Here is a 26195-nt window from a genome sequence, read left to right on the forward strand (position 1 = left end):
CTCCCGAGGATAGAAGATATTTTCGCCTCACTATCTGGAGGGAAGCGTTTTACAAAAATTGACCTAGCACAAGCATATTTGCAGATGGAGGTTCAAGAATCCTCTAGGAAGTATCTCACGATAAACACTCACAAAGGTCTTTACCAGTATAATCGACTGGTATTCGGAGTAGCATCAGCTCCGGCGATATGGCAAAGAGCGATGGAACAAGTCCTGCAAGGGATTCCGAGGACTCAGTGTTACTTGGACGACATCCTAGTGACAGGTGAAGATGACAGTGAACACCTTGCCAACCTAGAGCAGGTGCTCACTAGACTAAGAGAACATGGGCTACGAGCCAATCGCCCAAGTTCGAGTTTTTTAAGAAACAAATATCATATTGTGGCCACGTGATTGATGAAGGGGGGTTACATAAGTCCCCTGACAAAATTGAAGCGGTAGTTAAGGCTCCAGCACCTGAAAATGTGTCGCAACTGAGGTCATTCCTCGGATTGGTGAATTACTACCATAAGTTTTTGCCGAATTTGTCCACAATTCTGCACCCACTGAACGCCCTACTACAAACTGGAGTAGCATGGAAATGGAGCGATGAATGTAGGTGGGCCTTTCAGAAGAGTAAAGACCTAATCACTTCAAGAGAAGTATTGGCTCACTACAACCCATCACTACCGATAAGACTGGCGTGTGATGCGTCTCCCTACGGCATTGGAGCGGTACTGACACATAAATTCCTTGATGGTTCAGAGAGGCCGATAGCTTTTGCGTCACGCTCGTTAATTTCAGCCGAGCGTAACTACGCCCAGATTGACAAAGAGGCCCTCAGCCTGGTGTGGGAGGGTGAAGAAGTTCAATCACTACCTGCACGGTCAGAAATTTACTCTACTAACTGATCATCAACCTCTTCTCTACATTTTCAACTCTCAGAAGGGCGTCCCGATAATGACAGCACAACGGCTACAGAGGTGGTCCCTTTTCCTAGGGGCACACCAATATGACATCGAGTACAAAGGAACTAAACAGCATGGGAATGCTGATGGATTGTCGCGCCTACCGTTGCCGACGGTGGAAGAAGCACCTGCAGTGGATCCAGTGGAGATATTCCACTCGACCATAGTCGAATGTCTACCTGTGACGAATGCAAACATAGAAAAGGAAACACGAAATGACCCAACACTCTCCTGGGTCTATGATTTAATGGTGAAGGGATGGCCAGCACATGGCGAACCACTGTTGCCAGCATTCTCGCCGAGAAGAGAACAGCTGTCAGTGTGTAGAGGAACCTTGATGTGTGGATCCAGAGTAGTAATTCCACCCAAATTGAAGGATAGAGTGCTCAATGAGCTTCATGAGGGTCATCTGGGAGGGGTAAAAATGACGAACTTAGCCAGAGCGTTTGTGTGGTGGCCGGGAATCGATAGAGAAATCGAAGAGATGATCAAGAGCTGTACAGGATGTCAGAAGGTCCAAAACGCCCCACCACAAGCCCCTCTACATCCATGGGAGTGGCCCTCATCTCCATGGCAAAGGGTGCACATTGATTTTGCTGATCCATTTATGGACTCGATGTTTTTAATTGTGGTGGATGCACATTCAAAGTGGCCAGAGGTAATAAAAATGTCCTCAACCACCACAGAAAAAACTATCACAGTCTTACAAACCATATTTGCCAGAAATGGGCTGCCTGAACAGATTTGCTCCGACAACGGACCACAGTTTGTGTCTGAAGAATTCCGGAGGTTCTTAAAGAACAATGGTGTTAAGCATTACACATCCGTCCCATATCATCCAGCCACCAATGGATTGGCTGAGAGGTTCGTTCAAACATTCAAGAAGGCTATCAAGGCAATGTGTAATGAAGACATACCCCTACAACACAAGGTGGATAACTTCTTGTTTGCCTACCAGAATGCGACACATGCGGTTACCAACCAAACTCCAGCCATGATGTTCTTCAATCGAAGACTACGATGCCGCTTGGATTTGGTTAAGCCAAACATCAGAAGAGATGTGGAGAACAGGCAGTTTCAGAATATGAATGAAAGGCCGACCAGGAGTTTTAAGATAGGTCAACCAGTTTTGGCCCGGGACTACCGCACAGAGAAATGGCAGCCAGGAACGATCTGCACACAGCAAGGACCTCTAATGTATACCGTGGACGTTGGAGAGAGCATTGTAAGATGCCATGCTGACCAGATTCTAGAGTCACTGGAAAACGTCAATTCCACACCACGATCCGATACACCTGGTGATGAAACCGAAGTACCAATTGCATCGACCTCAGAATCGGGAATATTGGAAGCAGACGAACCCAACAACGACGTTGATTCCGAATCAACTCTGCCAGGAGAACCTGATACCCCAAAGAGGCGTTATCCAGACAGAATCAGGAAGCCTCCTCAAAGACTGAACTTATAATTGCTTAACTTCAGCTAATGTATATGACAACTGTAATTGTAAATATGTTGTTTAATTATTAATCGAATGTTATGTACTGTTTAGCTAAAAGGGGAGGAATTGTAGTGTATGTACTTTGCAGAAGGAACTATATTCTGCAGCCCCTGTATACTGCAGTACCAGTAGTGACCACCCCTGTATATAAGCCTGTGTAGTAACTTTGCATAGTTAGTTCCTGTTTGTCTCCACTCAGTAAAGACCCGTTATAACCAACTCCTGCAGTCCGTGTCTCAATTACACACGGACATAATACTGCCCAATGTGTCTGCGCCCCCACTGATGCCCACCCCCAACTATGATTCCGCGTCCCACCCCCACCCCCACAATGTGTCTCCAGCCCCCCCAATGTCTCCGACTTCCCGATCGATCCACGGCCACCGACCCACGATCCCTCCCTCCCTCCTCTCCACTCCCCGGCTGTGGCCTGGTGCCGCAGGCCATCCCGCCCGACATGCAGCCTCTCAACCTAGCGGGCTGCGGCCAGGAAACTGAGACAAAAAATGTTAATAAGGCTCTGCCGTTAAATTCGGCAAAGTCTGGGGGAAACCCGTTCTTCCTGGTTTCCCGAAAGCAAAACAGCACCCCCCCACCCCGGTTCCTCCCAACCTCCGAGCTAATATCAAGCCTATATGTCTAGCACACTGGAATTGGCTCACACATTTCTGAGTCTACTATAAATATTTTTCAGAGTTTGCTGGATTCAGGCTAAATCCCAGAGGACTGGTAAATAGCAAACGTGGCTAAAATCTCCAAGCAATGGGGTGAAGCACCACCTCTATTATAGACATGTAAGTCCTACTTCCATTGTTGGGAAAGTGTCTGAATGTATTATGAGTGATAACATAAGGGAGTATCTTGAGGGGCAAGACACAATCCAAGATAGTCAGCATGGTTTTAGGAGTGGGATGTTATGCTTGACTAATTTATTGACATTCTTTTAGCAGATGGCAGACCTAGTAGATAGGAGAGGCCATGGATGTTATCTACTTGGATATGACAAAGGCCTTTGACACGGAATAGGCTACTACATTAGGTCCAAGGCCATGGGATGGATGGGAATGTACTAAAATGGAATGGCAAATGGTGGGTAGACAACAATGAGTAGTAGTGGATGGACAGGTATCTGGTTGGCAGCCAGTTACCGGTGGATGCCAGCAGGTTCAGTGTTGGGGCCACTGTTGTTTGGAATTTTTCTAAATGATTTTGAGGGAGGAATTGTGTCCAAAGTGTCCAACTTTGCAGACAGTACCAAATTAAGAGGAGGAAAATGATGATAATCAATGCGCACAAATTCAAAAATATCTTGACAAGCTCGATCAGTGGGCAGACAAATGGCAGATGCAGTTTAATACAGAGAAATGTAAGGTTATGAGATTTATCCCAGTGGCATTGGTTGATTTAGATTATGGGATAAATGGGAATGTATTTGATGTATTGGACCAGAAGAGAGATCCAGGCGTGAATCCAACAAATTGGCGATCGCCGTGGCCTGAGTGGCGTGAACAAACCTTTAACAAAGTTTCACAAATGATCCAGCAAATTATGAAGGTTGCACCTGATGGTCAATCTCAGTTGTGCTATTATTTGCTGGATTCTTTACATTGAAATAATGGTGTACGCCATGAATGCATCATTACTAGCGCGAACCCCCAGCAATTTCAGCCCATTATTTACAATGTAGGATTAACAACTGTAACAAACGATCTGCCGTAAATGAGACTGAAATATGACAGCCAGTGAATATAATAAACAGATAGCTCCTACCTGCTCCTCATCACTGTTAATGACAACAAGATTGGCATTCCTTGATTTACAGGATTCCTGGGCTTCATCCCAAGTTGTTTTACTTGATGAAAAATAATAAAGTTTTTGCTTGAATGGGCGCCAATGGTCAGGATTCAGCAAACAAGGCAGATCTGTGAAGTAAAGAAATAGGAGGATAGAACAGATCAATGCATGTCTGGAGAGATGGTGCACAAGGGAGGGCTTTAGATTCCTGGGTCATTGGGACTGGTTCTGCGGGAGGTGGGACCTGTACAAGCTGGCTGGGTTGCACCTCAACAGGACCAGAAGCAATATCTTCGTGGGGGGTTTGCTATTGCTTTTGGAGAGGGTTTAAACTAGCTTGGCAGGGGGATGGGTACCTGAGCATAGATTCAGAAGGGAGAGAATGCAAACTAAAAATGGAAGGCACTAACTTGATTGACTTTTCTGGGTTAATTTATTTGGTGAGGTAACAGAGAGGGTTGATGAGGGCAATGCAGTTGACGTGGTGTACATGGACTTCCAAAAGGCATTTGATAAAGTGCCTCATAATAGGCTTGCCAGCAATGTTCAAGCCCCTGGAATAAAAGGGACAGTGGCAGCACGGATACAAAATTGGCTAAATGACAGGAAACAGAGAGTAGTTGTGAACGGTTGCTTTTCGGACTGGAGGAAGTTATACAGTGGTGTTCCCCAAGGGTCGGTATTAGGACCACTGCTTCTCCTATTATATGTTAATGACGGGTTAAAGTGAACAATTTCAAAATTTGCAGATGACACATAACTTGGAAGTACAGTGATCAGTGAGGAGGATAGTGATAGACTTCAAGAGGACATAGACAGGCTGGTGGAATGGGCGGACATGTGGCAGATGAAATATAATGCAGAAAGTGCAAAGTGATACATTTTGGTAGGAAGAACGAGGAGAGGCAATATAAACTAAAGGGTACAATCCTAAAGGGGGTGCACGAACAGAGAGACCTGGGGGTATGTGTGCACAACTCATTGAAGGTGGCAGGGCAGGTTGAGAAAGCAGTTAAAAAAGCATACGGGATTCTGGGCTTCATAAATAGAGGCATAGAATACAAAAGCAAGGAAGTTATGATGAACCTTTATAAAACACTGGTTCGACCTCAACTGGAGTATTGTGTCCAATTCTGGACACCGCACTTTGGGAAGGATGTGAGAGGGTGCAGAAAAGATTTATGAGAATGATTCCAGGGATGAGGAACTTCAGTTACATGGATAGACTACAGAAGCTGGGGTTGTTCTCCTTAGAGCAGAGAAGGTTGAGAGGAGATTTGATAGAGGTGTTCAAAATCATGAGGGGTCTGAACAGAGTAGAGAGAGAGAAACTGTTCCCATTGGCAGAAGGGTCAAGAACCAGAGGACACAGATTTATGGTGATTGGCAGAAGAACCAAAGGCAACATGAGGAAAAACATTTTTACACAGTGAGTGGTTAGGATCTGGAATGCACTGCCTGAAAGGGTGGTGGAGGCAGGCTCAATCGTGGCTTTTAAAAGTGAGTTGGATAAGTACCTGAAGGAAAAATTTTTGCAGGGTTACGGGTAAAGGGCGGGGGAGTGGGACGAGCTGAAGTGCTCTTGCAGAGAGCTGGCACGGGCTCAACAGGCCAAGTGGCCTCCTTCTGTGCTGTAACCATTCTATGAATTAGTAAGTGAATTTGGAAGGCAGAGGAAACAAATGGTAGTAAATAGACAACAAAAGAGTTTGTCAGTGCTTAATGGTATATACTTCAATGCAAGGAGTCTAGTGAATAAGGCAGATGAGCTGAGGGGACAGATAGACATGTGGAAGTATGATATCATAGCTATTACTGATAAATGACTGAAAGAAGGGCAGGAATGGCAGCTCAACATTCCTGGTTACAGGATTTTCAAATGAGATAGAGGGATAAAAAAGGAGGGGTGTCACAGCCTGGCCTCTTAATCTATTTCATTTCCTGTGCTTCTTTAGTCTTGACAAAGGGTTCACCCGAAAAGTTGACTCAATTTTCTCTCCACGGATGTTGCATGGCCTGCTGAGCGTTTCCAGCATTTTCTGTTGTTATTTCGGATTTCCAGCATCTGCAGTATTTTGCTATCATCGTAGGGGTGTCACAATATTGTTTAAAGAAACAATTACAGCTGTGAGGGGGATAATATGTTAGAAGGATCATCAAAGTCAAGATGGTGGCCGAGACAGTCCGGTGCTGAGCGCGCTCTCCCTGCTTCGGGCGGCCAGCTCTCGCCACTCATTCCCGCAACCGGAGCGAGGTAGTCGGGCAGAGGCAGCGCAGCGCGGTGAGCAGCAGCAGCGGCCACGTCGACCCGCTGGAGCACGTCGGCCGGCAGCTCCTCGGCGGGAAGGAATTCTGACTGGGAGGAGGGGAGCCGAGCATGGCGGCCAGAGGCCGAACCGTGAGAGGGAGAAGCAGGCCCGGGCCATCGGACCGTGGAGCCGGCGACGGTGAGGAGGAGGCCGCGGCGACCAGAGCATTCACATCCCGACGATGTGTTCGTCGAGTCGGGCGAAGGCAGCGCAGCGCAATGAGCAGCAGCAGCAGCCACGATGACCCGCTGCAGCACGTCGGCCGGCAGCTCCATGGCGGGAAGCTCGCAGTCCGACTGGGAGGAGGGGAGCCGGGCATGGCGGCCAGAGGTCAGATTGTGAGTGGGATAGCAGGCCACCACTTGGAGCCGGCAACAGTGAGGAGGAGGCCGCAGTGACGAGGAGGACGGAGCGGCTGAGGGACATCGTCCTCTCACTGCCACGGGAAGCCATTGTATTGACTTTCTGAACGTGGTGCTGTATGAATCGCTGACGCGTCCCTACGGGGAGTAAGCATTCCATTGTAATTGTACTTGTACTGGTTACATATGGCAAATAAAAATTGAATTGAAAAATGATGCTGTATGGGTTTTTGAGGATGTAACTGGTAAAATAGATAAGGGAGAACCAGTGGATGTGGTGTATTTGGACTTTCAGAAGGCTTTCGATAAGGTCCCACATAAGAGATTAGCATGCAAAATTAAGGCACATGGGATTGGGGGCAAGGTATTGACTTGGATAGAGAACTGGTTGGCGGACAGAAAGCCAAGAGTTGGAATAAACGGGTCATTTTCCGAGTGGCAGGCAGTGACTAGTGGGGTACCGCAAGGATCGGTCCTAGGACCCCAGCTGTTCACAATATATATTAATGATCTGGACGAGGGAATTGGATGTAATACAGGTACACTATCCCTTATCCGAAAGCCTTGGGACCAGCTGAGTTTCGGATTTCGGAATTTTTCGGATTTCAGAAGGTATTATTATAAGACTGGGAAATTTGTATTTAATATAAATTTTAAAAGTTAAGGCTACCTCTTGCAACTGTTCTGTGTCTCATTCCCCTTCCTGCTTCTCTGGAAAGCCGGATATCGGCTGACTCCTACTAAGCTGGCACGCAAATCAGGTCGGGTGGGGGGGGGAGAAAAGAATATCGGATGGGCCGCGGTTCAGGTCGGGGTCGGGGGGTCCGGGGGGGTCGGGGTCGGGGGGGTCGGGGTCGGGGGTGTCCGGGGGGGGGGTTGGGGGGGGTCGGGGGGGTCGGGGTCGGGGGGGGTTGGGTCGGGGGGGGTCGGGGTCGGGGGGGGCCCGGGTGGGGTCAGGGGGGAGAAAAGAATATCGGACGGGCCGCGGTTCGGGTCGGGTCGGGAGAAAAGAATATTGGACGGGTCGGGGGTCGGGTCGAATCGGGTGTGGGGGGGGGAGAAAAGAATATCGGACAGGCCGTGGGTCAGGTCGGGGGAGAAAAGAATATCGGAAGGGCCACTGCAGCTATCGGACCGGCCGCTGTATTGTTGGGTTCACTCTCCCGGTACCTCCTTCACACTGCCTGGCTCGGCCTGCAATCTCCTGCCCAGGAGGGAACTCTGTGACCCTCTGCCCTGCTCAGCGTAAGTCATGCGCCACTCTGGTCATGTCGTGCGCACGACTTACGCTGAACGAAAAAACTTTCGGTATTTAGAGGTTTCCGGTTTTCGGAAGTTCGGATAAAGGATAGTCTACCTGTATCTCCAAATTTGCAGACGACACAAAGCTGGGTGGGAGGGTAAGCTGTGAGGAGCATGTCGTGAAACTCCAGTACGATTTGGACAGGTTGGGTGATTGGGCAGAAACATGGCAAATGCACTATAATGTGGATAAATGTGAGGTTATCCACTTTGGTGGCAAAAACAGGAAGGCAGATTATTATTTCAATGGCAATAGATTGGGAGAAGGGGAAGTGCAAAGAGACCTGGGTGTTATGGTGCACCAGTCGCTGAAGGTAAGCATGCAGGTGCAGCAGGCGGTTAAGAAGGCAAATGGTATGTTGGCCTTCGTAGCAAGAGGGTTTGAGTACAGGAATAAGGGTGTCTTGCTACAGTTGTACAGGGCCTTGGTGAGACCGCACCTTGAGTATTGTGTGCAGTTTTGGTCACCTTACCTGAGGAAGGACGTTCTTGCCATGGAGGGAGTGCAGCGAAGATTCACCAGGCTGATACCTGGGATGGCAGGAATGACGTATGAGGAGAGATTGTGTCGATTGGGCTTATACTCACTGGAGTTTAGAAGATTGAGAGGGGATCTCATCGAAACCTATAAAATTCTATCAGGTCTGGACAGACTAGATGCAGGAAGGATGTTTCGGATGACTGGGGAGTCCAGGACCAGGGGTCATAGTCTAAGGATAAGGGGTAAGCCATTTAGGACTGAAATGAGGAGGAATTTCTTCACCCAGAGAGTGGTGAAACTGTGGAATTCTCTGCCACACAGGGCGGTGGAGGCCAGTTCATTAAATATATTCAAGAAAGAGTTGGATATATTTCTTGAGGCTAAAGGGATCAAGGGATATGGGGAGAAGGCAGGGACAGGGTAATGAATTTGGATGATCAGCCATGATCTCATTGAATGGCGGAGCAGGCTCGAAGGGCCGAATGGCCTACTCCTGCTCCTATCTTCTATGTTTCTATGTTTCTATGAACTGAAGAACAAAAATCAGGGCAAAACCTGGAGCCGGATTCTGGGTAAAAACCTGGAGCCAGATCCCAGTCAAAATCTGGAGCCATATCCTGAGCAAAACCTGGAGCCGGATGCTTGGCCAAACCTGGAGCCAGATCCTTGGCCAGAACCTGGACCGGAGCCTGAGCATAACCTGGAGCCGGATCCTGGGCCAAACCTGGAGCCGGATCCTGGAAAAAAGCTGGAGCCGGAACCTGGGCAGAACCTGGAGCCAGATCCTGAGCCAAGCCTGGAGCCGGATCCTGGGCAAAACCTGGAGCCGGTTCCTGAACAAAACATACCTGGGCAAGAAGAGGCTCAGAAGTGAAGTTTTAATTTAATTTTTCAGGTTTCCTTGTGGGGCTGGACTGCTCCTCCAGGCCTCACTAGGAAATTTAGGCCTTCATTGCACCGTGGTCCCACCTCCCTCCGATCACAGCCAGACCCCCACTTCTCAATCGCATCCAGTTCCTCCCCTCCCGATCGCGGCAATACCTTCATGAGCTACTGGGGACCTGTGGGAATTTCCAGAGCTTAAAGGGGCCACATGTGCCATCGCCCGGATAGCCAGCAACCTCTTCTGTGCTGACTCTAGCTTTGCTCCTGCTCCTGAACACCCCTTCAGGCCATCCGCAGATTCCCGCTCCTGCTCTGCCAGCCAAGCTGCCAATTTGGCCGGCTGTCAGGTGGGAGTCTGTAAACTTTCATTTAAGTGGGGCCTTGCTGGGTTTTCATAGAATCATAAAAATTTACGGCACAGAAGGAGGCCATTCGGCCCATGTGCTGGCCGAAAAAGAGCTATCCAGCGTAATCGCACTTTCCAGCTCTTGGTCCATAGCCCTGTAGGTTACAGCACTTCAAGTGCTTATGCAAGTACTTTTTAAATGTGATGAGGGTTTCTGCCTCTACCACCCTTTCAGGCAGTGAGTTCCAGACCCCACCACCCTCTGGGTGAAAAAAGTTCACCTCAATTCCCCTCCAAACATTCTACCAATTACGTTAAATCTATGACCCCTGGTTATTGACCTCTCTGCTAAGGGAAATAGGTCCTTCCTATCCACTCTATAACACTGGCATCTATCTGACAATGTGGAAAACTGCCCAGGTTTGTCCTGTCCACACAAACAGGACAAATCCAATCCGGCCAATTACCCCACATCAGTCTACTCTCAATCATCAGCAAAGTGATGGAAGGTGTCGTCGACAGTGCTATCAAGCAGCATTTAATCACCAATAACCTGCTCACTGATGCCCAGTTTAGGTTCTGCTAGGACCACTCCGCTCCAGACCGCATTACTACCTTGGTCCAAACATTGATGTCAACATCAAGACACTGAGTGTGGCATCAAGGAGCCCTAGTAAAACTGAATCAATGGGGAATGGGGGGAAAACACTCCACTGGCTGGAGTCATACCTAGCACAAAAGATGATGATTGTGGTGGTTGGAGGTTAATCATCACAGCCCCAGGACATCGCTGCAGGAGTTCCTTAGGGCATGTCCTAGGCCTAACCATCTTCAGCTGCTTCATCAATGGCCTTCCCTCCATCATAAGGTCAGAAGTGGGGATGTTCGCTGATGACTGCACAGTGTTCAGTGCCATTCGCAACTCATCAGATAATGAGGCAGTCCATGCCCACATGCAGCAAGACCTGTGGACAACATTCAGGCTTGGGCTGATAAGTGGCAGGTAACATTCTTGCCACACAAGTGCCAGGCAATGACTATCTCCAACAAGCAAGTGTCTAACCACAGCCCCTTGATATTCAACGGCATTACCAGCGCCGAATTCCCCACCATCAATATCCTGTGGTTCACCATTGACCAGAAATTAATTGGACCAGCCACATAAATACTGTAGTATCAAGAGCAGGTCAGAGGGTGGGTATGCTGCAGTGAGTATCTCACTTCCTGACTCCCCAAAGCCTTTCCACCATCTACAAGGGTCACGTCAGGAGTGTGATGGAATACTCTCCACTTGCCTGGATGAGTGCAGCTCCAACAACACTCAAGAAGCTCAACACCATCCAAGACAAAGCAGCCTGCATGATTGGCACCCCATCCACCACCTTAAACATTCACTCCCTCCACCACCGGCATACCGTGGCTGCTACAAGATGGCACTGCAGCAACTTGCCAAGGCTTCATCAGCAGCACCTCGCAAACCCGCGACCTCTTCCACCTAGAAGTTTTCAAGGGCAGCAGGCGCATGGGAACACCACCAACTCCAATTTCCCCTCCAAGTCACACACCATCCTGACTTGGAATTATATTGCCGTTCCTTCATCATCACTGGATTAAAACCCTGGAACTCCCTCCATAACAGCACTGTGGGAGTACCTTCACCATATGGACTGCAGTGGTTCAAGAAGGCAGCTCACCATCACCTTCTCAGGGGCAACTAGTGATGGGCAATAAATGCTGGCCTTGCCAGCGATGCCCATATCCCATGAATGAATAAAAAAATAACTCTATCTAGGCCACTCATAACTTTATACACCTCAATTAAGGCTCCCCTCAGCCTCCTCTGCTCCAAAGCAAACAACCCCAGCCTATCCAATTTTCCTCCTAGCTAAAATTCTCCACTCCTGGTAACAGCCTTGTAAATCTTCTCTGTACCCTCTCTAGCACAATCATATCCTTCCTGTAATGTGGTGACCAGAACTGTACGCAGTATTCTAGCTGCAGCCTAACTCGCATTTTATACAGTTCAAGCATAACCTCCCTGCTCTTATATTCTATGCCTCGGCTAATAAAGGAAAGTATCCCGTATGCCTTCTTAACCACCTTACCTATCTGTCCTGCTACCTTCAGGGATCTGTGGACATGCACTCCAAGGTCCCTCTGTTCCTCTACACTACTCAGTATCCCCCCCGCGCCACCACGCTCCCCCACACTTTCCCCGCCTCCCCGTTAACGTCGGGACCCTTGTGAATTAGTCTGCAGCATGTTGAAATCTTTGCCTCTGGTTGTGCTCATATTTATTCTTTGCATTGAAGCATCACAGAGGGAGGAATGGCCAGCATTCCTCAGAGCCCTCAGCAGCCATGAGGAGGAAGCTCTGTATCTCCTGGGCAGACACAGCAGGGAGGCAGTGGGAGATGCAGCCGTTGGAGGAGAGCTGTCAGCTTCAGGTTGGTGAGACTGTCCTGTCTGCAGACCCACTGGTTACTTGAATGGCCTCCTGTCATTGATCAGTCACAGCTTCTGATTCACAAGTCAGAGAATGAAGAACATCCATTGTGGGGAAGCGATGAGAATCTGTCACTAAGAATAGAGTGACTGAGCACTTGACCAATTATGAGCTGATATGAGAGAGCCAGCATGGTTTTGTTAAGGGCAAGTCATGTCTGACTGACCAGTTACATTTTTTAATGAGGTCACTAATAAGGTAGATAAAGGAGTGTCTATGGATGTTATTTATATGGAGTTCCAGAAGGAATTCGATAAGGTTCATCACAAGAGATGATGCAAAAATGAGAGTGCACGGAATTGGAGTTAGCCTTTTGACTTGGTTGGAAATCGGTCGGAGGTAGGGGACAGAGTGTGGGGATAATGGGTACATACTCTGATTGGCAGGATGTGACAAGTGGTGTTCCCCAGTGGACCCTAGTTTATCTGTATCTACCTTATCGAATCCCTTTATCATCTTAAACACCTCAATTAGATCACCCCTCAACCTTCTAAACTCAAGAGAGTGCAAACCAAGTTTATGCAACCTGTCCACATAATTTAACCTTTTAAGCCCCAGTCTCATCCTGGTGAATCTGTGCTGCACCCCTTCCAAGGACAATATAGCCTTACTGAGGTGCACTGCCCAGGATGAACGCAGTCCTCCCGATGGGATCTGGCCAATGCTCTGCACAACTGATGCATAACTTCTTCCTCTTTATATTCCAACCCCTTGAGACAAAGGCCAATGTCCCATTAGCCTTGATGATTACTTGTTGTACCTGTGCACTAGCTTTCAGTGATTTACATACATGGACACCCAAAGCCCTTCGCTCCTCCACAGTTCCTAGTCTCTGCTTTACGACAACATCAAGGAAGCTTTATCTTCCTTACAGGCACCAGTGGAGCGAGTGGCAGCATCACTGGATCCTGCAGTATATCCCCAGCTAAGAAGCAGTCAGGGGCTAGTCTGTGCCTCCTCCTCTGCAGAGGCACAGCCTACAGCTCTGGTGGCAGTAGGAGAGAGAATAGACATCACTCTGCATAGCAGCTTCCAGACCATGGGGGCTGTGATACAGGCTGCTGTCTCTCAGGGTTTTCAGGGTCTCAGAGCTACCATTACACCATTCATTCCGCTGATCAATGGGGTGACAGATCCAGGTCCCTGTGGAATGGGACAGCTGGAATCCCCCTGTCTGATCCTATTGTCTCTCAGGACAGCAGCACATGCCAGGCCTTGGCCTCCCCCCTCAGAGCACCAGGCCAGACATGGGAGGTGAGACAAGGCTCCCCAGGACCGAGATCCAGAGATACAGCCAGCAGCGTCTCCATTCCAGGAACAAGCCGCCACGACAGGAGGGCCACCTCAGTCCCATGACCCTTCAATAGAGCAGGAGCAACCAATGGCCTTTTCCAATACTGGCCCTCAGCTTCCACTCATTTGTTGCAGACATTCACTCATGTGATGAGTATTGGCTTGCTGCTTTAGGGGCAAAGAGGTCTAACATGTTGTCATGCTGTAGGATGGTTTGTGTATTGAGGGAATTGCCTTAATCTGAAAGTGGGGGAGAAGGAGGTCAGGCTCTGGTTTCAAAGGTAGACAGAGTATTACAGAAGAGAGGACTTCAGTGACGAGATGCGCTCTGATGCTCCTTGCAGCAGTCACTGAGGAGTCCTCTGAGTGCAGGTCATCGTGATGCTCTTCTCCATGTAGTTCTGGCTCCAATGAAGCCAGGGCCTCCTTAACAGAATGTAAAGGCCCACAGTCAGATGAGTCACAAGTGTCAGAGGATTAAGTTGCGACAAAGTAGTGTAGCCTCTAGGGCCCCTTACACAGCTAGACCCTGTCTGTCCTCTGTCATCCAAATCCCCTGGTGCTGAAATGTGTAGCAGTAGCGCTACAATAGCAGAATGTACAGCCATACCAACACACTCCCTGCACCAGTGTCAGCCCCTCCAGTACCTTCTAAACAAAAAGTACAGCAACTGTACCGATATGTAAATCTGTAAGAGTCTGGTGTTTTTTAAAGATTAGAAGCCACATCTCCTTATCACTGTTCAGAATTGTTTGTTGATCACACCAGACACAAATGTAGTTAGTAACCAGAGCCGGTGATCAGTATCTGTGCAGTATTATCAATCCACCTGATCCCAGTGTCACCATTCTGATAGTTTCCAGTATGAATAATTGGAGATCAAAGGTCCCTCTGATGGTTATTAAACTTACTCTCCTTCAGCTGTGAAATGTCAGTCCTAAGTTCAGCGACTGAGCTTCTTGTCTCCTCAGACGTTCCTGTAACTGAAAGAGGAACAACACTTGAGATCGTGTGGCACTGTTTGTAGAAGAAGATCAATTTTGCTTTCGAACACGAGAGATTTTCACAGGAGAAAACAGACAAAACTGTTTCCACTGGTTGGTGAGTTGGTAACTGGAGGGCATCAACTGAAGATTTGAAGATGATCAGCAACACAATGAAGGGAGAGGTTAGGAATTGTTTTATGCAAACGGTTGTTAAGACCTGGAATGGCCGACCAGAAATAATGGTGGAAGCTGAATCCAGATCAGAAGGGACTTGGTTAGATATTTCAAATCGAAAATTTAGAAGGGTACAGAGAAAGGGCAGGTGAAAGAGACAAAGTGGACAACTCTCTCAGAGAGCGGGCACACGTGATGGGCTGAATGACCTCCTTCCGTGCTGTAAGATTCTATTGATTTTAATTATACAGTACATGGAAACTCATTAATTATCTATTTAATTTTCTCTGGGAATTGCCCCAATGTGTTCACAGCATAAAGATCTGTAGTGCTTTTATAATGGGTCCATGGGAAATGTGAACCAATCAAATCCACTTATACTTGATTGGCTCAACCAATCAAAACACACTCCAGTGTCAAATGCACTGGAGATCAATCCTCGAAGAATGAGCAGACCGTCTGAAAAAACTAGAGAGCCCTTTGAACTGGAGATCCTGACTGGCATTTAACACTTACTGTTACTCTTTATCTGGGAAAGTTCCATCTTGATATCGGCCAATGACGCTTCCATTTTACTGAACATCTGTGGAACTGAAATAGAAAGACAGCTTTAGCTCTCAACCCAGAAGCACACCGTGGCACAGGTTAGAATAGTTTGTACACAAATGGCAGCTAAGAGGCTGTTCTGATACCAGATTGGAGTTTAATGACACTGTAAATAGGCTAATGGTCCTATCACCATCATTATTCTTTCTTGCTGTTGACTTTGATGTTTCCTCTTACACGAGGTGAGGATGTTGAAATGATCAATAACATGTCATTCTATAGTGGACACTAGGTGGAGCCGTAGAGCTGTGTAGAGCTGTATATAGTTGTATATATATTAAGACTACATTACCCATGAGGCACTAGGCTAACCACAAGGCAGCAGTCAAGATGGATGCCTCTACAGATACTGTACCTAGTCCACATGTGCTCAATAAAAGTGTCTAGCAAAAGCTAGCTGTGTTCATAATAAGAATGTCTATTTATTAATGAACATAAGATGGTACCAGGATGGTGAAGATCTGCTGAAAATTGTGAAAAGCGACATGGAGAATTTGAAGCCACCAGAGCATTTGAAATTCACAGGAAATACCGACTAGAAGTGGCAGACTCTTAAACAACAATTCGAACTCTACATTGCAGCCATCAGATTCGGTACGAAGCCAGACGCAAGGAAGATAGCATTGCTGCTTACGGTTGCAGGCCCACAGGTGATAGAGGTATTTAATACATTTGTATTTAATCCAGAGGAGAACAGAGAAAAATTGGAAGATGTGCTAAAAAAATTTGATGCACATTGCTCTCCCAAAAAGAATGAGACCTATGAAAGATACATGTTCTGTTCAAGGACACAGCAGCAAAATGAGACTTTTGATAGCTTTATAACTGATCTGAAACTGAAAGCACAGACATGTAATTTCTCTGAGCTGAAATCATCCATGATTCGTGACCAGATTGTGTTTGGTATTCATGATAAAAAAGTCAGGGAACGTCTGTTGAGAGAAACTGAACTAAATTTGGAAAATGCAGTGAAAATATGCCAAGCCAGCGAGATAGCTCGAAAGCACGTGAAGACTTTCAGTGAAATCAATAATGATGCGATTGTAATGAGTGATAATGCTGCTGTCAGTGCTGTGTCCTACAAGGGGAAGAAACGTGGGCAGAACAGAAATGAAAAGCAATCGGAGGGTGAAATTTTTAATTGTTAATGCTGTGGTTACAAACACCAGTTAAGACAATGCCCAGCGTTTGGAAAAATGTGCACAAAGTGTAATGGAAAGAATCACTTTGCCAAACAATGCTTTTCAAAAGTACAAACTAAGAAAGGGCAATGAGTTAATGTAATTGAGGACACTGATTTAAGTGAGACATTTTTTGTAGGAATGGTGTCATGTGACAATATCAAAAAGGATACAGAAAATGTGCAGCCCTCAGAAATGGACAATGCTGAACATAAAGTTAATGCAGTAAAAGAGGACAAATGGATGATCCCACTGCAGGTAAATGGAGCATTAGTTACCTTGAAACTAGACACTGGGGCAAAAGCAAACTTAATCAGTATGAGTGACATTAACAATATGAAAGTAAAGCCCAAAATACAGAAAAAGTCAGTACTACTGAAGGACTATAATGGACAGAAAATAGATAGCTTAGGTGTATGCAGACTTAAAGTGACAGTCAAAGACAAAGTGCATCACCTCATGTTTTCTGTTGTGGCTGAAAGACTTGATTCACTACTGGGTGACAAAGCTTGTGAGGACTTAGAACTGGTCAAGAGAGTCTACCGTATAAACTGTGCCATAAGCAGACCAGATGACTCGATGGATTCTGTAGTGAATAATTTCCAAGATGTGTTCAAAGAATTTGGAGTTCTACCATTCACTTACAAGATCCAGCTAAAGGAGGATGCTCAGCCAGTGGTACATGCTCCACGTAGAGTTCCAGCACCCCTGCGTGACCGGCTCAAGAATGAACTGGACAGAATGACCACACTAGGAGTCATCAGGAAAGTTGAAGAGCCAACAGACTGGGTTAACTCCATGGTATGTGTAAAGAAAAAGAACAATGATCTTAAGAATATGCATGGATCCAAAGGACTTAAATGCAAACATAAAACGTGAACACTACCAGATTCCCAAGCGAGAAGGAATCACCAGTGAAATGTCAGGTGCCAGATACTTTACAAAGCTTGATGCCTCACAAGGATTTTGGCAATGATGGGGAAGGGATGGATTTAGTGCACGGGAAGGGATGGATTTCGTGATGGGGAAGGGATGGAGTTACTGATGGAGAAGTGATGGAGATAGTGATGGGGAAGGGATGGAGTTAATGATGGGGAAGGGATGGAATTAATGACCAGGGAAGGATGGAGTTAATGATGGGGAAGGGATGGAGTTAATGATGGGGAAGGGATGGAGTTAGTGATGGGGAAGGGATGGAGTGAGTGATGGGACAGGGATGGAGTAAGTGATGGGAAAGGATGGATTTGGTGATGGGACAGGGATGGAGTAAGTGATGGGGAAGGGATGGAATTAGTGATGGGAAAGGGATGGAATTAGTGATGGGGATGGGATGGAGTTAGTGATGGGGAAGCGAAGGAGTTAGTGATGGGGAAGGGATGGAGTTAATGATGGGGAAGGGATGGATTTCGTGATGGGGAAGGGATGGAGTTAGTGATGGGAAGGAATGGAGTTAGTGATGGGGAAGGGATGGAGTTAGTGATGGGGAAGTGAAAGAGTTAGTTATGGGGAAGAGCAGGAATTAGTGATGGGATGGTTTGGAGTTAGTGATGGGGAAGTGATAGACTCAGTGTTGGGGAAGGGACGGATTTAGTGATGGGGAAGGGATGTGGTCAGTGATGGGGAAGGGATGGAGTTAGTTATGGGGAAAGGATGGAGTTAATGATGGGGAAGGGATGGCGTTAATAATGGGGAAGGCATGGAGTTAGTGATGGGGAATGGATGGAGTTAGTGATGGGGAAGGAATGGAGTTAGTGATGGGGAAGGGACGGAGTTAGTGATGGGTAACGGAAGGAGTTAGTGATGGGGAAGTGATGGTGTTAGTGATGGGGAAGTGTTGGATTTATTGGTGGGGAAGGGATGGACATAGTGAAGGTGAAGGGATGGAGTTAGTGATCAGGAAGGGATGGAGTTCGTGATGGGGAAGGCATGGAATCAGTCATGGGGAAGGGATGGTGTTGGTGATGGGGATGTGATGGTGTTATTGTTGGGGAAAGGATGGATTTAGTGATGGGGAAGGCATGGAGTCAGTCATGGGGAAGGGATGGTGTTGGTGATGGGGATGTGATGGTGTTAGTGTTGGGGAAGGGATGGGTTTAGTGATGGGACTGGGATGGAGTTAGTGATGGGGAAGAAATGGAGATGGTGATGCGGAAGGAATGGATGTAGTGGTGGGGAAGGGATGGATCTCATGTTGGAAAAGGGATCATGTTAGTGATGGGGAAGGAATGGATTTAGTAATGGCGAAGGGATGGAGTTAGTGATGGGGCAGGGATGGAGTTAGTGATGAGGAAGAGATGGAGTTAATGATGAGGATGAGATGGAGTTAGTGATGGGGAAGGGATGGAGTTAGTGATGGGGAAGGGATGGAGTTAGTGATGGGGAAGGGATGGAGTTAGTGATGGGGAAGGGACCGAGTTAGTGATGGGGAAGGGATGGTTTTAGTGATGGGGAAGGAATGGAGTTAGTGATGGGGAAGGGATGGAGTTAGTGATGGAATGGTTTGGAGTTAGTAATGGGGAAGTGATGGAATTAGTGATGGGGATGGGATGGAGTTACTGATGGGGCAGGAATGGAGTTAGTGATGGGGAAAGGATGGAGTCAGTGATGGGGAAGGGATGGAGTTAGTGATGGGGAAGGGAAGGATTTAGTGATGGGGAAGGGAAGGAGTTACTGATGGGGAAGGGATGGAATTAGTGATGGGGAAGGGATGGAGATAGTGATGGGGACGGGATGGAGTTACTGATGGGGAAGGGAAGGAGTTAGTGATGGGGAAGGGATGGAGTTAGTGATGGGGAAGGGATGGAGATAGTGATTGGGAAGGGATGGAGTTAATAATGGGGAATTGATGGAGTTAATGATGGGGAAGGGATGGTGTTACTGATGGGGAAGGGATGGAGTTACTGATGAGGGAAGGATGGAGTTAGTGATGGGGAAGGGATGGAGTGAGTGATGGGACAGGGATGGATTAAGTGATGGGAAGGGATGGAGTTGGTGATGGGTATGGGAAGGGGTTAGTGAGGGGGAAGTGATGGAGTTAGTGATGGTAACTTCGATGGAGTTAGTGATGTGGTAGGGATGGATTTAGTGATGGGGAAGGGATGGAGTTATAGATGGGGAAAGGGTGGAGTTAGTGATGGGGAAGGGATGGAGATTGTGATGGGGAAGGGATGCAGTTAGTGATGGGAATGGGATGGAGTTAGTGATGGGGAAGGGATGGAGTTAGTGATGGGGAAGGAATGGAGTTAGTGATGGGGAAGGGATGGATTTAGTGATGGGGAAGGGATGGAGTTAGTGATGGGGAAGGGATGAGTTAGTGATGGGGAAGGGATGGATTTAGTGATGGGGAAGGGATGGAGTTTGTGATGGGGAAGGGATGAGTTAGTGATGGGGAAGGAATGGAGTTAGTGATGGGGAAGGGATGGATTTAGTGATGGGGAAGGGATGAAGTTCGTGATGGGGAAGGGATGAGTTAGTGATGGGGAAGGGATGGAGTTAGTAATGGGGAAGGGATGGAGTTAGTGGTGGGGAAGGGATGGAGTTAGTGATGGGGAAGGGATGGAGTTCGTGATGGGGAAGGAATGGAGTTAGTGATGGGAAGAAATGGAGTTTGTGATGGGGAAGGGATGGAGTTAGTGTTGCGGAAGGGATGGAGTTAGTGATGGGGAAGGGATGGAGATAGTGATGGGGAAGGGATGGAGTTAGTGATGGGGAAGGGATGGAGTTAGTGATGGGGAAGGGATGGAGTTAGTGATGGGGAAGGGATGGAGTTAGTGATGGGGAAGGGATGGATTTACTGATGGGTAAGGGATGGAGATAGTGATGGGGAAGTGATGGAGTTAGTGATGGGAAGGAATGGCGTTAATGATGGGGAAGGGATGGAGTTAGTGATGGGACATGGATGGACTAAGTGATGGGGAAGGGATGGAGTTAGTGATGGGGAAGTGATGGATTTAGTGATGGGGAAGGGATGGAATTAGTGATTGGACCGTAATGGAGTTAATGATGGGGAAGTGATGGAGTTAGTGATCGGGAAGTGATGTAGTTAGTGAAGGGGCAGGGATGCAATCAGTAATGGGGAAGGGATGGAGTTAATGATGGGGAAATGATTGTGTTCGGGATGGGGAAGGGATGAAGTTCGTGATGGGGAAGGGATGGAGTTAGTGATGGGGAATGGATGGAATTAGTGATGGGGAAGTGATGGTGAAGGGATAGAGTTACTGATGGGGAAATGATGGAGATAGTGATGGGGAAAGGATGGAGTTAGTGATGGGCAAACGATGGAGTTAGTGATGGGGAAGTGATGGAGTTAGTGATACGGGAGGGATGGAGTTAGTGATGGGGAAGGGATGAATTTAGTGATGGGGAAGGGATGGAGTCAGTGATGGGGGAGGGATGGAGTTAGTCATGGGGAAGGAATGGAGTCAGTGATGGGGAAGGGATGGAGTTAGTGATGGGGAAGGGATGGAGTCAGTGATGGGGAAGGGATGGAGTTAGTGATGGGGAAGGAATGGATTTAGTAATGGGGAAGGGATGGAGTCAGTGATGTGGAAGGGATGGAGTTTGTGATGGGGAAGGGATGCAGTTAGTGATGGGAAGAAATGGAGTTTGTGATGGGGAAGGGATGGAGTTAGTGATGGGGAAGGGTTGGTTTTTGTGATGGGGAAGGGATGGAGTTAGTGATGGGGAAGGGATGGAGTCAGTGATGGGGAAGGGATGGAGTTAGTGATGGGGAAGGAATGGATGTAGTGATGGGCAAGTGATGGAGATTGTGATGGGGAAGGGATGCAGTTAGTGATGGGGATGGGATGGAGTTAGTGATGGGGAAGGGATGGAGTTAGTGATGGGGAAGGAATGGAGATAGTGATGGGAAGAAATGGAGTTTGTGATGGGGAAGGGATGGAGTTAGTGATGGGGAAGGGATGGATTTAGTGATGGGGAAGGGATGGAGTTAGTGATGCGGAAGGGATGGAGTTAGTGATGGGGAAGGGATGGAGTTAGTAATGGGGAAGGGATGGTGTTAGTGATGGGGAAGGGAGGGAGTTAGTGATGGGGAAGGGATGGAGTTAGTGATGGGGAAGGGATGGAGTTAGTGATGGGGAAGGGATGGAGCTAGTGATGGGGAAGAGATGGAGTTTGTGATGGGGAAGGGATGGAGTTAGTGATGGGGAAGGGATAGAGTTAGTGATGGGGAAGGGATGGAGTTAGTGATGGGACATGGATGGACTAAGTGATGGGGAAGGGATGGAGTTAGTGATGGGGAAGTGATGGATTTAGTGATGGGGAAGGGATGGAGTTAGTGATGGGGAAGGGATGGAGTTAGTGATGGGGAAGGGATGGAGTTAGTGATGGGGAAGGGATGGAGCTAGTGATGGGGAAGGGATGGAGTTTGTGATGGGGAAGGAATGGAGTTAGTGATGGGGAAGGGATGAAGTTAGTGATGGGGAAGTGATGGAGTTAGTGATGGGACATGGATGGACTAAGTGATGGGGAAGGGATGGAGTTAGTGATGGGGAAGTGATGGATTTAGTGATGGGGAAGTGATGGAGTTAGTGATGGGGAAGGGATGGAGTCAGTGATGGGGAAGGGATGGAGTTAGTGATGGGGAAGGAATGGATTTAGTGATGGGGAAGGGATGGTGTCAGTGATGGGGAAGGGATGGAGTTAGTGATGGGGAAGTGATGGAGATTGTGATGGGGAAGGGATGCAGTTAGTGATGGGGATGGGATGGAGTTAGTGATGGGGAAGGGATGGAGTTAGTGATGGGGAAGGAATGGAGTTAGTGATGGGAAGAAATGGAGTTTGTGATGGGGAAGGGATGGATTTAGTGATGGGGAATGGATGGAGTTAGTGATGGGGAAGGGATGGAGTTAGTGATGGGGAAGGAATGGAGTTAGTGATGGGGAAGGGATGGAGTTAGTGATGGGGAAGGGATGGAGTTAGTGATGGGGAAGGAATGGAGATAGTGATGGGAAGAAATGGAGTTTGTGATGGGGAAGGGATGGAGTTAGTGATGGGGAAGGGATGGAGTTAGTGATGGGGAAGGGATGGAGTTAGTGATGGGGAAGGGATGGAGTTCGTGATGGGGAAGGGATGGAATTAGTGATGGGGAAGGGATGGAGTTAGTGATGGGGAAGGGATGGAGTTAGTGATGGGACATGGATGGACTTAATGATGGGGAAGGGATGGAGTTAGTGATGGGGAAGTGATGGATTTAGTGATGGGGAAGGGATGGAATTAGTGATTGGACTGTAATGGAGTTAATGATGGGGAATGATGAAGTTAGTGATCGGGAAGTGATGTAGTTAGTGATGGGGCAGGGATGCAGTCAGTTATGGGGAAGGGATGGAGTTAATGATGGGGAAATGGTTGTGTTCGGGATGGGGAAGGGATGGATTTAATGATGTGGAAGCAATGGAGTTAGTGATGGGGAAGTGATGAATTTAGTGATGGGGAAGGGATGGATTTAGTGATGGGGAAGGGATGGAGTTAGTGATGGGGAAGGAATGGATTTAGTGATGGGGAACGGGTGGAGTTAGTGAAGGGAATGGGATGGTTTTAGAAATGGGGAATGGATGGTGTTAGTGATGGGGAAGTGATGAAGTTAGCGATATGGATCGGATGGAGTTAGTGATGGGGAAGGGAACATAGGAATGGAGGAGGCCTTTTAACCCCTCGAGCCTTTTCCGCCACTCAATGTGATTGTGGCTGATCTCTGACCTAACTCCATGTACCTGCCTTTACCCCAATCCCTTAATACCTTTGGTTAGATTTAAAATTAACAGTTGACCCAGCATAAACTGCCATTTGTGGAAGATTGTTCCAAACATCTATTGTTAGTTACTTTTATATCATATTGTTTAGATTTCCTACATAAATCTGTAAAAGTCTTGGGCCTAGAAACTCAGTGGTTAGCGCCAGCCGCTAGCGCCTTAAGAGGCCGAGAAGCGGGGCGCGAGGCGGCTGGCGCCCGGGCGCGGCGCGATCTGCACCTCTCGCGAACTTCAGTCAAGAATTAGCGGCGGTGCAAAACTGTTGTGCCCACTTAGCTGCGCGCGCTGATCCTGACGTCATTTCATGGTGCAACGCCCTTTGTGCGCCCCGAACCGGAACTTCAGTGCCATAGCATTAATTCGATACATCTAATGGGGACTGTAATGGGTGCAAAAGTTGGCTTACTGCATTGCATTCAGAGGGCTCAGAGACGCCGTGAGAGAGTGCCTGTCATGGCCAGACGGAGAAGGTCCAACAGGCGTCGGCACAGGAGGCCTTACCCACCCAGGTCAGCTTGCTCATCCATCCTGCAGGCTTTTCCCTCATCCACACAGGGAGCAAGAACCTCATAGTTGTTGGACAAGGGCAAAGGCTGAGGCTCCTCCAGCACTGTACCTGGAGTTCCCTTACCTGCCTGAGTTGCAATCACACCCTCCTGTCCCTGACCACTAACCAGACCTGTACCACTATCTAACCTAAGGGGTGTGACTGCCTCTTGGATCAAAGTGCCCAGGTAACTCTCCCCATCCCTGATGCCCCGCAATGTCTGTACCTCAGACTCCAGCTCAAAAACTCTGAGCTGAAGTTCCTCAAGATGCAGGCACTTACTGCAAACGTGGTTGTCCGGGATCACAAAGCTCTCCACTAACTCCCACATGCTGCAGTTGCGGCACACCACCTGCACTGCAATCCCAATATGACCTTGTTTTATTTAATTAAATTTGTATTTAGGTAACTTAGTTTACAGTGTAGTTTCTTGACTACTTACTTGATCTAGATTAGGTTAAGGGTACTGAAATTAAATATCTGCCTGTAACACAAAGCACTACAAGTAGCGTAGGCAACAAGCAGCAACTCCTTCCCCCTCTTCTCCAAATTTCCACTCTTTCCAAACTCCCAAATAAAGCACTCTGTTCAATCCACTCCGTTTAATCCCACTCTGTGCACCAATATAAATGTCTGTAGTAACCAGAGCCAGTGATCAGTATCTGTGCAGTATTATCAATCCACCCGATCCCAGTGTCACCATTCTGATAGTTTCCAGTATGAATAATTGGAGATCAAAGGTCTCACTGATGGTTATTAAACTTACTCTCCTTCAGCTGTGAAATGTCAGTCCTAAGTTCAGCGACTGAGCTTCTTGTCTCCTCAGACGTTCCTGTAACTGAAAGAGGAACAACACTTGAGATCGTGTGGCACTGTTTGTAGAACAAGATCAATTTTGCTTTCGAACACGAGAGATTTTCACAGGAGAAAACAGACAAAACTGTTTCCACTGGTTGGCGAGTTGGTAACTGGAGGGCATTAACTGAAGATTTGAAGGTGATCAGCAACACAATGAAGGGAGAGGTTAGGAATTGTTTTATGCAAATGGTTTTTAAGACCTGGAATGGCCAACCAGAAATAGTGGCGGAAAAAAAGAAAGAAAGACTATTATTTATACAGCGTCTTTCACGACCACCAGACGTCTCAAAGTGCTTTACAGCCAATGAAGTACTTTTGAAGTGTAGTCACTGTTGTAATCCCGGAGAGCCAGCACACATGATGGGCTGAATGACCTCCTTCCGTGCTGTAAGATTCTATTGATTTTAATTGTACAGTACATGGACACTCATTTATTATCTATTTAATTTTCTTCTCTGGGAATTCCCCCAATGTGTTCACAGCATAAAAATCTGTAGTGCTTTTATAATGGGCCGATGGGAAGTGTGAACCAATCAAATCCACTTATACTTGATTGGTTCAAAATTTGAACCAAGCAAAACACTCCAGTGTGAAATGCACTGGAGATCAATCCTCGAAGAATGAGCAGACCATCTGAAAAACTAGAGAGCCCTTTGAACTGGAGATCCGGACTGGCATTTAACACTTACTGTTACTCTTTATCTGGGAAAGTTCCATCTTGAAATCGGCCAATGACGCTTTCATTTCACTGAACACCTGTGGAACTGAATTAGAAAGACAGCTTTAGCTCCCAACCCAGAAACACACTGTGGCACAGGTTAGAATAGTTTGTACACAAATGGCAGCCAAGAGACTGTTCTGATACCAGATTGGAGTTTAATGATATCGTAAATAGGCTAATGGTCCTGTCACCATCATTATTCTTGCTTGTTGTTGACTTTGATGTTCCTCACACGAGGTGAGGATGTGTATTCCTTTGAGAGTTCTGAACACACAACACAATTGTAGGGAGGACAAGGAGAAAGCTCAGGTTTTAGGGCTGAAGTAGGTTACAGAGATAGGGAAAGGCTGGGCCATGAATGGATTGGGGGACCTGGAGCCAATGTAGTTCAGTAAGGACAGGGGTGATGAGTGAGTGAGACTTGGGATGTGGGACACGATATGGGCAGTAGAGATTTGGATGAGCTGAAGGTTATGGAGAGTGCAACATTGGAGGCCGGGCAGGAGAACAGCCGAGGCTGGAGGGGACAGAGGCATGGATGAGGGTTTCAGCAGCACATGGTGGGTGATGTTACGGAAGTGGAAGTAGGCAGTCTTCGCGATGGAATGGATATGGGGTTGGAAGC

At 47.5% G+C, this 26195-nt stretch overlaps 1 protein-coding gene across 1 annotated transcript in view; it reads right to left on the bottom strand.

Annotated features, from left to right (window-relative positions):
* LOC147097564 (uncharacterized) overlaps nt 1-26195 on the bottom strand; it is a 67061-nt gene that overhangs the window by 24366 nt on the left and 16500 nt on the right. Inside the window, exons 7-11 of the mRNA XM_085971407.1 lie at nt 25539-25613; nt 24758-24829; nt 15404-15478; nt 14639-14710; nt 4219-4370 (exon numbers count right to left, since the gene is read on the bottom strand). Coding sequence (XP_085827533.1) covers nt 4219-4370; nt 14639-14710; nt 15404-15478; nt 24758-24829; nt 25539-25613 — 446 coding nt within the window. The remainder of the gene's footprint in view (nt 1-4218; nt 4371-14638; nt 14711-15403; nt 15479-24757; nt 24830-25538; nt 25614-26195) is intronic.

This window comes from Somniosus microcephalus, chromosome 31 (assembly GCF_052327205.1).
Source record: "Somniosus microcephalus isolate GS21.2 chromosome 31, FLI_Smic_1.0, whole genome shotgun sequence".
NCBI classification, from domain to species: Eukaryota; Metazoa; Chordata; class Chondrichthyes; order Squaliformes; family Somniosidae; genus Somniosus; species Somniosus microcephalus.